The sequence below is a fragment of the Rhinoderma darwinii genome, chromosome 8 (genome assembly GCF_050947455.1).
Source record: "Rhinoderma darwinii isolate aRhiDar2 chromosome 8, aRhiDar2.hap1, whole genome shotgun sequence".
Taxonomy (NCBI): domain Eukaryota; kingdom Metazoa; phylum Chordata; class Amphibia; order Anura; family Rhinodermatidae; genus Rhinoderma; species Rhinoderma darwinii.
Genome location: NC_134694.1, coordinates 23,954,609 through 23,969,126, shown reverse-complemented (window position 1 = coordinate 23,969,126; position 14,518 = coordinate 23,954,609). Strand labels below are relative to the sequence as shown.

At 40.4% G+C, this 14,518-nt stretch overlaps 1 protein-coding gene across 2 annotated transcripts in view; it reads left to right on the top strand.

The window, feature by feature from the left end:
• Positions 1-14,208, top strand: part of NEK6 (NIMA related kinase 6) — a 184,523-nt gene extending 170,315 nt beyond the window's left edge. For both annotated transcript variants that reach the window (XM_075834220.1, XM_075834221.1), the window contains exon 11: positions 12,850-14,208. In XM_075834220.1, the coding sequence (XP_075690335.1) occupies positions 12,850-12,960 (111 nt within the window). In that variant the 3' untranslated portion in view covers positions 12,961-14,208. The remainder of the gene's footprint in view (positions 1-12,849) is intronic.
• Positions 14,209-14,518: the final 310 nt, after the last annotated feature.

Genomic DNA, 14,518 nt, shown 5'->3' with positions numbered 1-14,518 from the left:
GGGGATTTTGAGTTTCTCCTCTGGAACACCATGATGTTGGTTTTCTTTGCATTGATGGGTAGTGCCCACGTGGAGCTGAATTTTTCTAGGATTTGCAGGTTGTCTTGGAGACCTTTCTCGGTTGGTGATAGCAGCAGAAGGTCATCTGCATACAACAGAAATTTCACCTGGGTGTCATGGAGGGTGAGACCTGGTGCTGAGGAGGATTCCAGAGCTGTGGCCAGTTCATTGATGTAGAAGAGCGTTGGACTGAGGCTGCAGCCTTGTCTGACTCCTCGGCTCTGCTGGAAATCAGCCGTTCTTCTCCCGTTCACCTTCACGCTGCATCTTCTGATGACGTCATAGGTTTTACCTCCTATTCCGCTCTCCAGCAGTTTGAGGAATAGGCCCGGTTGCCACACTGAGTCGAATGCCTTCTTAAAGTCCACAAAACAGGCGTAAATCTTCCCATGCTTTGTATTGTGGACGTGGCTCTTGATGAGGCTGCGCAGGGTGTAGATGTGGTCAGTGGTGCGGTGGTTTGGCATGAACCCAGCTTGGCTTTGGTTGAGGACATTGTGCTGGGTGAGGAAGCTGAGGATTCTCTTATTTAGGATGCTGTTGAACAGTTTCCCCAGGTTGCTGCTGACACATATCCCTCGGTAGTTGGCTGGGTCATACCTGTCCCCACTCTTGTGGATTGGTGTTATAAGGCCTTGGTTCCAGATTTGAGGGAAGTAGCCGGCACTTGGCACCATATTAAATAGTTTTACTATTGCGGCCTGTATTTCTGGTTGGCTGTGTTTTATCATTTCTGGTGAGATTCCGTCTAGGCCGCTGGATCTTTTACACCTTATGTCTGAGGTTCTCTCTGTTACTTCTTGCAGTGTTATTGGTGTATCCAGGGGGTTTTGAGAATCTTTAAGTGTTTCCTCCATCGCCTTCAATTTTGATATTATTTGTTTTTGTTCTTGGCTTTGTCCGTCTTTTGGGATATCTTTGTAGAGGTCCCTGAAATATTGGAGCCAGATGTTGCCATTTTGGATATGAAGGTTGTTTTTCTTGCAATTTTTGCCCATGTGTTTCCATAATTCCCAGAACGAGATGTCATGGAGGGCATCTTGGAGTTGGGTAAGTTTCGTGGAGATGTGACTTTGTTTTTTCTTTCGGATGGTCTTGTATTGCCTCTGTATGTTGCTGTAGGCCTCCTTCAGACCGGTGTTGTTTGGATCTCGGTGCTTCTTATTTGAGGCAGTTCTTAGGGTCTTCCGTACTTCTTTGCACTCACGGTCAAACCAACCGTTAGAATGTATTTCTTGTGGCCTCTTGTAGTCACATCTTTTCAGGTCAGACCTCTCTGCCATGGTATAAAATATATTATTGAGGTCATTTACGGCCTGATTTACCCCTCCTGGGCTTGTCTCATACACCTTGTTGTAGAGGTTGTAAAGCATCTCTTGCACTTCTAGTCTGTTGATTGTCTCTTTATATTTTATAGTTGACGTTTTGGACCATTTAAAAGATGGCGGCAGGTTGAAGAGGCTGGTTTGATGTGGTTTTTGTGCAGATGGTTTGTTTGTGGATTTGATGTATAGAAGTAATTGGTTGTGATCTGACAGGTGCATTTGTGGAGTGACTAGGAGTGTGCCAATGTTTGCGGGGTCCATGTCCGTGATGGCTTAGTCTACTACACTGCTGCCTACATGGGAGTTTAGTGTATACCTTCCTAAAGAGTCTCCCTTGGTGCGGCCATTCAGTATGTGTTGTCCTAAGCTTCGACATAGATTCAGTAGTTTTTTTGCCACTTTTGTTGACGGTGCTGTCATAGCTGTTTCTCTCTTTCTGTAGGGAGTTATGACAGCCGGCCTCTGCTCCAAAGATGAAGATGTTTCCATCATTGGTCAGGTAGTCTTTATCTCTCCCCGTTCTTGCATTGAGGTCTCCGTAGAAGAGAACGCTGCACAGGGTCTGGAAATTGGCGGCTTCCCTTTGTATAATCTCAAAGCTGTCTGGGTTGGAGTACGGGGACTCTGGCGGTGCGATGTACATTGCACAGAGGTACATGTCAGACTGGGAGGTGAGGATGGAGCTGCCTATTCTTATCCAGATGTGGCTGTCTCCTCGCTTCACGGCTTTGATCTGCTCATGGAGCTCCTCTTTGTACCAGACTAATATTCCTCCTGAACACCGGCCCTGCTTGATGTTTTTATTTTCAGGGCGGGGACAGAGATTTCCCTGTATCCAGTGGGCACCAGGGATTCATTCTCTGTCCTAGTCCATGTTTCCAGGAGGATTTGTATATCAATATTTTTCAGTCTTTGGTTGAAGTCTGGATCGTTAATTTTGCATCCAAAGGCTGAGGTGTTGAGGCCTTGAATATTCCAGCTGCTGATTATAAAGGACGTCATTGTGTGTGCATCTATCTATCTATCTATCTCTCATATCTCTCTCTCATATCTCTCTCTCTCTCTCATATCTCTCTCTCTCTCATATCTATCTATCTCTCTCATGTCTATCACTCATAGCTCTCTCATATCTTTCTCTCGTCTTTCTCTCATATCTCTCTCATATATATATATATATATATATATATCTCATATCTATATATCTCTCTCATATCTATATATCTCTCTCATATCTATATATCTCTCATATCTATATATCTCTCTCATATCTGTATATCTCTCTCATATCTGTATATCTCTCTCATATCTGTATATCTCTCTCATAACTTATCTCTCTCATATCTTATCTATCTCTCTCATATCTTATCTATCTCTCTCATATCTTATCTATCTCTCTCATATCTTATCTATCTCTCTCATATCTTATCTATTTCTCTCATATCCTATCTTATCTCTCTCATATCCTATCTATCTATCTCTCTCTCTCATATCTTATCTCTCTCTTATCTATGTCTCTTTCCTCTATATCACAAGAACACCGTACTAACCATTGACCCACCAAGCTGCCAATAATGTCATGGATGAGGAACAACTTTTTGCAGAAGATATTCAAACAATCTGACCATTTCAAAATATTAGTGTGTGTAAATGGCCACATTGGGCACTATATAAAAAAATTGAAATAAAAAAAAATATGAGCATGCCAGGAAATACTGATACATTGGGTCCGATTTACTAATACTGTTTAATACCAATGCTTTAGACAAGACATGGACTGCGTATACACATTAATATATAGCTGATAAGCAAAAATTATTATGAGAGTGAGGTTCTTTGTTAACATTTTGATCAAATTGTATAAGCCCACTTGCCACTTCACGACGACCTCTTTAAAGTGGATCCCTACTCTATTAGTTGCAGCACCTCATGGCGGCCACTCCAACACCGCTCCCACAGAGGGAGCAATCCAGAGGCCCAAAGGCGCCCTTGCTGTCAAGCCATCTTGGCTCTGGCCAACGTCCCCCGACAGGTGCAGCACCAAAGAAACCGATACCACAACATGTGAACAGATAAAGAGCTCACCTTTGCATGTGCTCCCAGTGGCAGTGTTTAAGATAATGTAAACTTACACCAGAAAAGCGGAAGATGCGCCAAATGTATGACTGGTGCATGCTGTATAAATGTGGTGCATCTTGCTTGACACTTTTCGTTTCCTTGTACCAACTTTTGGCTGACTTCTCAACTGATGCAATTTGGTGAATCTTAAGCCACACCTCCTTTCCCACTAAGTCACACCTAATTTTCTAGACACTTTTAAGAAACATCCATTTGCACACAAATTTGGAGCACTTTTTGACAAATTCCAGACAGAGTAAGTCTGCCCAAATGTGTTATGCATAGTTCAGGGACTGAGGGAGGTGGTTCAAGACTGAGATTAAAAAAAACCACCAAAAGTAGAAGTCATGCATTGCCCCTTCAGGCCCTGCACTATGTATAATACGGCATGCGTCTTTATCGGAGGGTTTCTTTAATACCCTTGGGTTCTCTTGTTTTCCGCCATCCGTTGATTGGTCAGCATAATCCATGTTCCTTTACCTATTCATATAAGAACAGGTGAGGTAAAGTTCAGGGAGAATTATCAGTGACGCCGCACAGGGAAAAACACTTTGTAATATTGTATAATGGGTGCAATAAGCAGTTTAACACAAAAGCAGATTATGGAAGGCAGTAGATCAATCATCTGCCTGTCGGATAAGAACGGCATCCAAAGAAACTGCATCTAATTCCTTTTCAAACAATGGGATCTTTTTTTTGTGGTGATAAATATATTGACGTCGGTAAATGAGTGATGGATTAACCTTCTTATATTTGACACTTTCTCTTCTGCAGGTTTTAGCTCTGCCTGCATTATTAACAAGCACATTGCCAAGTAAACTAATCATTTAAAGGAGGCCACAGAGTTTTTTTTTTTTTTTTTACCGTCTGCCGGCATTATTGGTACAGCACGGTGTTATTTCTGTTTAGAGTATATGGCAGAATTGTGCACAATGAGGGCACGGACTGTGTCTAGCAAGTGCATTTATAACATTAAAAACATCCTTATAAGAAACAGCACGCAACTCTTGTCCATTGGTTGTTGTCTGGTTTTGCAGCTCAGCACCTTTCAATTGTGAACAGGGCTGAGCTGATCTAACTTGGTTTAAGATTTAACTTGCTGCAGCATGACCTTTCCTCAACTGCTCTCTGTCTGTCTAGCAGGGGTCTAAGAGGGTTTAAAGGAACACGAAACCTAGAAGTGAATGATAAAACAGATTAATGTGCTCACACTGTGTGTCAGTCTGCATGTTCCTGAAACAGTCTTGTATTTTTGGCTGGTGAACGGCTGAGGGGGCGGAGTATAATGATCTTTGTGTCCTACTGAGAGGGCAGAGGTGGGAGGCTCCTGCTGCAGCCAGTTGTCTTACAGCCAGACATAGGATTGCAAGGAGAGAGGACATGGCTGAGCTTTTTCTATGCTAAGTTTTCCTTTTGACATGGAAAAATGATCTTTAGATATGTATCAAGTTGCACAATGCTGTTAACGGATTTCTTTATTTTTTTTTTTTAAGACCTGATTTCTCTGCCATGCCTGCGTGTGAAGCTACACACTCTCCTATCAATGCTCTGTAAAAGTGACAGCTGTTGCAGTCTTGTGGTGAACCACTTATGCTACATTCAGACGAGCAATGTAAACTTTTGTCTGTTTCACCAGGGAAAAAGTGATTATTTTACATCAAAGTGCAATCAGTATAGTGTCAGAGTGCGTGTGTACGTTTTTAATGTAGCATCAATGGTCATCAGTTTTTCACAGATTTTATTTTTCGTCTGTCAAAACAAAAACAACTTTCTGCATTCTCTTTAGCATCTCCTAGAAGGCCATCTGTGAAAAACTGAAGGTGTCCATGTGCTGTACGAATTTTTTCCAAGAGTTATTGACTTGAATGGGCGAGTCAAGTGCGAGAATCGGACCAAAGTAGTTCAATTTAAGGTTTTTGCTGGAGGTTTCCTCCAGCGAAAATCTTGGATTGCACTACTTTGGTACGATTCTTGCACTTGACTCGCCCATTCAATTCAATAGCGCTTGAAAAAAAATTGTACAACACGTGGACCCCTTCCTACTGTTGGTCCACCAGTTCTTGCAGGAAAATCGGACATGTGAATTAGCCCAATGACTTTAATGTGTCAGTGTTCAGTCAGTTCTGCACTCTGACAGCACACAGATGTGAAAAACTGGTCTGAATGGCCCTATTCATAGCAGTAGATTTGTAATGTATCGATAGGCCCACCTTCACCCGACATGTCTTTTTGGCATATGCCTGGCCAATATACCTTCTTTGTTTTTTGTATAGAGCAGTGTAGTAGACTACGCTATTCCTTACAGAGGGCTGTAGTTTTTAAAAAAAATAATAATCTATATATATATATATATATTTTATTTTTTTTGCTATGAGCGAAGTATGCCACTGTATGCCTATATGGATCTCCTCAGGGATATAAAACAGTGTCCGAGACGTATCTTGTAGCACCTGGGCCCCAATGCAAAATCTGTAACAGGGCCTGAACTACCACGAGCCATTTATTATACACTGGTGTCTTATGTGACAGACAAGTAGGGCTGGCCAAATATGATCAAAATCAAGATTAATTAAACATGTAACCTCGATTACAATTATTGTACAATTATTTTCGGAGACACCCCTATTTGCAGGCTACGCCATTGAATTAATATTTATCCTGAGCCTGCGGTATATAATATACCCCTGGACACTGCCCCCCCATGCAGTATATTGCGCCCAGACTGCTCCCCACACCGTATAATGCCCCCATAACTGACTTCCACTCTGTATAATGCCCCCAATAGTGCCTGATAAAAATAATAATAAACATATTCCCCTAACCCCGCTTCAATGACGAGTGGAGGAGATCCTTCTCCTCCTCTGGTCTGTGCAGCTCGGCGAGACAGGTGTGTTGACACCACTGCCTCCCGTCCAGCGATACGTAGTGAATGGTAGAGCAGGGACAATACGGTCCCCTGCTCTACCATTGGATTCAACTGTATTTGCATCCTGAAGATGCAGATACAATTTAAACCGGGAGAAAATTTATAAAACCCCAAATTCGCAAGACGACTTCTATTAATTGCGCTGAATATAGATTGATTATTTTTCGATTAATGGCCCAGCCCTACAAACAAGCCTAACATCCCCTATGGGCAGATATGACGACCTTGCTTTAAAAAGAACCACATACTGTGGGGTTTTTGTTTCCCACTAAATATTGTTCAGTGCCATACAATGTCTCAAAAGGGCTTTGTCATAATCATGACTTCTCATCTATTATCCACAGGGTAGATTATAAAGGTCTGATCATTGGGGGAGGGGGGACCATCACCAATCCTGAGAACGGGGGATACCGGGTGCGCTATGTGAATGGATTGCATGGCACATGCTCGGTCACCACTCTATTCACTGCCTATGGAGCTGCCGGAGAGAGCGTTTGGCTGTCTCCGGCAGCCCGATAGAAAGGGAATTTAATAGTGACCGAGCATGTGCTGTACTGCTCCATTCACATAGCACATCCTTGGGGATCCACGTATCCAGGATTAGCGGGGTTCCTAGCTGTCGGACCTCCACAGAACAGACATTCATCACCTAGCCTGGGGATAAGTGATAAAGGTTTTTTTTATCTTATAATAATTCAAGGAAACAAAATACTTTATATATAACAATGACATTCCGTGAACATTTTAGGGGGAATTTATCAACCTTTCTACGTGTAGAAAAATTTTACTTTTTGGCTTCACAAAAGTGGGCAGGGCTACAGTGACCCAGTTATGACAAATACAACAGGGAATAGTAGTGGATCCACAGCATTGACATCAGAAAGTGGTGTTGAAATACTAAACACTATAGGTCCTTGTCAATGAATTAGAGTATCATCAAAAAGTTAATTAATTTCAGTAATTAAATTCAGAAAGTGAAACTCATATTATATAGATTTATTACACACAGAGTGATCTATTTCCAGCATTTTTTTCTTTTAACGTTGATGATTAACAGTTAATGAAAACCCCAAATTTAATCTCTCAGAATATTATATAAACCCAATTTCAAAAATGATTTTTAATACCAAAATGTTGATTTACTGAAAAGTATGTACATTATATGCCCTCAATACTTGGTCGGGGCTCCTTTTGCATGAATTACTGCATCAATGCCGCGTGGCATGGAGGCGATCAGCCTGTGGCACTGCTGAGGTGTTATGGAAGCCCAGGTTGCTTTGATATTGGCCTTCAGCTGGTCTGCATTGTTGGGTCTGGTGTCTTCCTCTTGACAATACCCTATAGATTCTCTATGGGGTTTAGGTCAGGCGAGTTTGCTGGCCAATCAAGCACACCAAGTATTGGTACTTTTGGCAGTGTCGGCAGGTGCCAAGTCCTGCTGGAAAATGAAATCACCATAAAGCTGGTCAGCAGAGGGAAGAACGAAGTGCTCGAAAATTTCCTGCTAGATGCTGCGATGACTCTGGACTTGATATAACACAGTGGACCAACACCAGCAGATGACCTGGCCCCCAAACCATCACTGACTGTGGAAACTTCACACTGGACCGCAAGAAACTTGGATTGATGTCTCTCCGCTCTTCCTCCAGGATCTTGTTTTCCAAATGAAATGCAAAATTTACTTTCATCTGAAAACAGGACTTTAGACACTGAGCAACAGACCAGTCTCTGTTCTCCTCCTTAGCCCAGGTAAGACGCTTCTGACGTGGTCAAGGAATGCGACAGTTGTAGCCAATGTCCTGGATACGTCTGTGTGTAGTGTCTTTTGAAGCACTGACTCCAGCCGCAGTCCACTCCTTGTGAATCTCCCCCAGATTCTTGAATGGCATTTTCTTGACAATCCTTTCAAGGCTGCGGTTATCCCTGTTGCTTGTGCACCTATTTCTACAACACTTTTTCCTTCCTCTCAACTTTCCATTAATATGCTTGGATATAGTACTCTGTGAACAGCCACCTTTTATAGCAATGTCCTTTTGTGGCTCACCCTCCCTGTGGAGGGTGTCAATGACTGTCTTCTGGACACCTGTCCAGTCTGCAGTCTTCCCCATGTTTGTGTAGCCTCCTGAAGCAGACTGTTGGACCATGTAAAGGCTTAGGAAACCTTTGCAGGTGTTTTGTGTTGATTATCTGATTAGAGTGACACCATGAGTCTACAATCTTCAACTTTTACCCAATATTCTAACTTTGAGAAACTAAATTTTGGGTTTTCATCAACTGTTAGCCATAATCAGCATTAAAAGGAAAAATGCTGGAAATACATCACTCTGTGTGTAATGAATCTATATAATGTTCTACTTTTTGAATTACTGAAATAAATTAACTTTTTGATGATATTCTAATGCATTGAGAAGGACTAGTAGCTGAGTTGTAAGGTAACTGGGTGACCCTTATGTGGAAACTTGACAGAAGACTGGTCCATTCATCCTGTGACCTTAGAGTTTTAACCCTTCATGATACAATTAGGATTTTCTTCAGTCACGCTTCACGGAGAATGGTAGTAAACTTTTTTTTAATCTGGCAGTATTGGGGTTGCTGCTGTATGCACACCTTTACCAATTTTCTTTCCCTTGCTGTAGCCTGACCTACTGAGAAATGACCTCCATATTTTGTCTTCCTATCAGCGTTCTGTCTTTATTCCTTTTTTTTTTTTCCAGCCTTATCACTATCTTACTACAGAGACACATCCAGAAGAGCTCCTGTGCTTTCCTGTCATTAGGATCCCATATCAAAGCTTATTGTGGGAGCTATTTTACATGCAAGATGGTGTTTTGGTTTAAAGTTTGGAGGGAAAAACAAGAATTCTACTGTTCTTTGCTCTCTTAACCCCTTAACGACCAAGGATGAAAATGAACGTCATGGTCGGCTGCTAGTTCCCGCACCATGACGTTAATTTTCGTCCGCATTTCAAACTGTCACTCTGTGTAAACACAGAGTGATAGACCCGCGCTGACAGTTGTCCCCGACAGCTGAGACATCAGTCTCGCCGGACAGCGGACCATCGCCGCTGATTTCGGCAGTTAACCCCTTAAGTGCGGCGACGGATTGCCGTCGCCGCATTTAAGTGGTTTGAAGCACATCAGCAGCCCCCACGAAGTGATCGTGGGGGCTACCGATGCTTGTCACGGCAATCGGAGGTCAGATAATGACCTGCGGGTTGCCATGCACGGAAGCCTCGGAGCAACAGCCTCCGGCCGTTCCTCCTCTGCTTCCTGTCAGTGTGACAGTTACGTCACAATGACAGTTAGAGTACATTACACTACGTGTGTAGTGTAATGTACTCTAGCAGCGATCAAAGCTGCAAGACTAAGTGTCCCCTAGTGGGACAAGTTAAAAAAGTAAAAAAAAGTAATAAAAATGTTTTAAAAAAAGTGTAAAAATAAAAGTTATAAGTTCTATAAACACTAAATGCTTTTTTTCCTATAATAAGACTTTTATTATAGAAAAAAAAATGAACACGTTAAAAAAGTACACATATTTGGTATCACCGCGTTCGTAACGACCCAAACTATAAAACTATAATGTTATTTTTCCCGCACGATGAACACCCCAAAAAAAAAATCAATAAAAAAACTACGACAGAATCGCAATTTTTTGGGTCACCACCGCTCCCTAAATAAAGAATAAAAAGTGATCAAAAAGTCGCATGTACCCGAAAATAGTACCAATAAAAACTTCTATCCGCCCCGCAAAAAACAAGCCCTTACACAGCTTTTTTGACTAAAAAATGATGGCTCTCAGAATATGGCGACACAGAATTTTTTTTTTTTTATAAATAAGTCATTTTATTGCGCAAACGCTAAAAAAAAGGACCAAACCTATATACATCTAGTATCGCCGTAATCGTACCAACCCGCAGAATAAAGTAAAAATGTCATTTATAGCGTACGGTGAGCGCCGCAAAAAAAAAAACTAAAAAACGGTGTCACAATTCCTGTTTTTTGCTCAGGATTGCAAAAAAATTGAATAAAAAGTGATCAAAAAAATTCGCATGTACCCCAAAATGGTATCAATGAAAACTACAGATTGTCCCACAACAAATAAGCCTTCACACCACTCTATTGATGGAAAAATAAAAAAGTTATGGCTCTTGGAAAGCGGGGAGTGAAAATCTAAAATATGAAAGCAAAAAATGGATCAGTCCTGAAAGGGTTACTTCATTTCTAATGAAAAAACGTATGACCACATGTTGGGTATTTCCGTACTCGGGAGAAATTGCTTTATAAAAAAATGGTTGTTTTTTTCCTCCTTTATCCCTTGTGAAAATGAGAAAATGCAACATTTTAGTGGAAAAAATGTTTATTAATTTTCGCGCCCTAATTCTAATAAACTCTGCAAAAGACCCGTGAAAAATTCCTTGAAGGTTTTTCCAAAATGGGGGCACTTTTGGTGAGTTTCCACTGTTTTGGTCCCTCCAGTGCATTGCAAATGCGACATGGCACCGAAAACCATTCCAGCAAAATCATAAATCCAAATGGCGCTCCTTCCCTTCTGAGCCCTGCTGTGGGTCCAAACAGCAGTTTATTACCACATATGGGGTATTGTCGTAATCGGGAGACATTGCTTTACAAATGTTGGGGTGCATTTTCTTCGTTATTCCTTGTAAATAATAAAAATTTCTATGTTGTTTCAGAAAAAAAGTACATTTTAATTCTTAGACTAATTTCAATATATTTAGCGAAAAACCTGTGTGGTCAAAATGCTAACTATACCCCTAGATAAATACCTTAAGGAGTCTAGTTTTCGAAATGGGGTAGTTTATGGGGAGTTTCTATCGTTCTGGCAGCTCAAAGCCTCTCCAAATGTACAGTGGGGCCTAAAACATTTTCAAGCAAAATATGAGTCCTGAAAGCCTCCGGGTGCTCCCTTCCTTTTGGGTCCTGCCGTGTGTCCAGGCAGCGCATTAGGGCCACAATGTTGGTATTTTTGAAAACAGGAGAAACAGGGTGATAGATTTTGTGGTGTGTTTCTTCATTCTCATGGTCGCTTTACAAAGAAATTGGTCTTCAAACTGATACTTTTATGAAAAAAAGTGAAATTATTTTTTTTTCACCTGCTATGTATTCAATTTAGCAAAAAACTGTGGGGTCAAAATACTTACTATACCCTTAGGTAAATACCTTAAGGGGTCTAGTTTTCTAAATGGGGTCATTTGTGGGCGTTTCCACCATTCTGACACCTATGAGCCTCTGAAAACCTGGCTTGGTGCAGGAAAACAAAATGTACTTCAAAATTTATAAAATTATTATTCAATTTGTAAGTCCTCTAAATTGCTGAAAATTTATTTTATTTTTTCAAAAGTGCTGCCAAAATGGAGTAAAGAGATAGAAATATATATTTAATTAAAAAAATTGTACAGTATGTGTGTACATATGTGACATATTGCAGTTAAAAATAGGGGAAAATGGTAATTTTTACAAAATTTCTTCCATTTTTCTATTTTTTAATTAATTTCCGCAAATCGTATCAGTCTACTTTTACCACTAAAATAAAGTACAACATGTGACGAAAAAACAATGTCAGAATTACTTGGATATTCAAAACTTTCACAGAGTTATTCTCTGATAAAGTCAGACATACCAGATTTGACAAATCTGGCTTGGTCATTAAGGTACAAACATGCCCGGTCATTAAGGGGTTAAACCCTCAGTTATACACTTTACACAATTATTTATTTCTTTTTAGAAATATGATCAACCACCTAAACAAAGATCTGCCCAATATCTGGTTCCAACAATCCCAAGCAGTCCACTATATTTATTAAACTTTAATAACAAAACATTTGTGTGTGCTAAAAAATTTTTGTCTGGACCAGAACTTTCTATCGTAGCAAATTAGTGGTTTATTCAGTTTGGACAATGGGCATCACCTTTGAAATAATTGGCAATGTAGTTGTCTTTAAATGAGAGATGATTACTTGCTTGAGGCTGTGCCTTAAGACTTGACTGTCATACAAAAGAGCATCCACACAGAGAACCAAATTAGAGCAGCATCGAAAAGAACCAGGCTGAGCATTTTGGCTTAATTTGCTTGCAGATGTGCGATAAGTATGTATAAATCTGAGGCGCCTCCGCTGGAAAAACTTAGTATTACATGGCAGCCATTCAAATGTAAAACATGGATGGCCAGGGCCGAGCTCACTAAGTTTTATATGCCCTAATGGGGTATGTAGAAGAACTGTAGTTACCTGTATCTGGTGATTGGCTCTGATTAATATTTTAGGCACAGGCTTCTTGTAAAAAATATGGGAAAAAGACTTTTGGGTTTCATTACGGTTCAGGATTATTGCCAAACACTAAGCAAGTTTATGAAATGTAGTACAACTAATGTTCTCGCTTACTTTTTTTTTTTTATATTCCTTTGCAGTTACGAGAATTGGTCAGCATGTGCATTTACCCAGATCCAGACCAAAGGCCGGATATTGGCTACGTCCATCAAATCGCAAAACAGATGCATGTGTGGACTTCAAGCACATGAAACAAACAGGGTTCACCTTGTCAAGGAAGACCCCCATATGCCGTACTTATAAAAAGAGAGAAAAACAAAAACTTCTTACAAGAAGCAGAGGCCCCAGAAGATGCTGCAGAAGCACTCTTCAATGGTGTGGGCAGCCTGGCTATGACGGATTTTGTAGACCAGGATACAGGTGACAATTCCGGGCGAAAAACGCATATAATGGAATTGTAGATGTAATATTGCAGAGTTTTGCGTGATTTAAGTTAGGGTAGAATGAACGAGGTGAATTTAAGGAAGCACCCGAATATAAAATTAAAAATGTGAACATTAAAATAATTCCTCCAGTGAACTACTTGTAGTGTTTATACAGACTTTTTTTTTTTAAGTTGTGTAGTTTGATGAACATTTGTTGTAGCTCACTTAGCTCTGGCTTCATAGTAAGTAGATTATGTATTTTGCAAATTATTACTGAATAATGTTTTAGATGTAAGTTGAATTTGTGAATTCTCAAATTTGCTTTTTATATGTGTGTGTGTATATATTTTTTTTTTCTTGCAGGGGTAGTTAGATGAAATAAGAACAGTGCTTATCTAATAACTGTGCCATTGATTTTCCATTGCATACCTGTACACTCTAGATGTTACAATAGTTTTGGATGTAACTTTTTTTACTGCAATGACAAAAAGCTAGTCAAGACCTCACTGCAGGGTTAACACTGCTTTCTTAGGTCCCCTGCACACGGCCGTAGCCGTGATCACGGCTGCAGTCACCCGCATTTGTGTTCCCATTATAAAGTCTGTAAAATAAAAAAAAATAGGACGTCCTATTTTGAACGGAGCCATTCTACTATATATTTATGGGAAGGTGTCCGTGCGCAATTGAAATTAATCGGTCCATAATTGCAGATCAAAATTAGGGCTGTGTGCATGAGGCCTTAGTGAACACTCCAGAATGGGGTAAAAGCAAGTCAAGAATTTTCTGTTAACTGTGAATGGATCATTTGGCAATGTGAACTCTGCTAGAAAAGTTCTGCTTATTGAAGGAATCCCTCAAACTGCTGATGATGTATTGCAACTCCCAGCAGGTTTTGACAAACTAGAGTGTCAGAGGTAATACTGCCCTGCTGAGGAACGCATTTCGCCATACAGGCTTGTAAAGACTCGCTGTTACAGTATCTGCTCCAATGTTTAGAACATATGGCTTACTCAAGGTGTTATTTTTAGGCTGCAAAAAAACAAACCTTTGCTAATAAATAAATCCTTCATACTTTGTATTTTTCCTGAGTAATATCCACACATTCTATCTAATGCAATGTATCATATAGTCCTGCTAAGAGATTTCTAAATATGGAGCTGCAATTAACATTTCTCACACACTAAAATATTAGATGCAGAACTTCTACAAAATGTTTCATCATTCCATAAGATTGCGACAGAGGCAATGGATGCCATGAGCTGAAAATGGAGAAATACAGCAACTAAGCTGGATCCGCCACTGAGGTTCTCTATACAACAGCGGACAGAGTCTGAAGGTCTTCTACATAATTCTTATGCTACTATGGGTTCAGTTCGGGTATGTT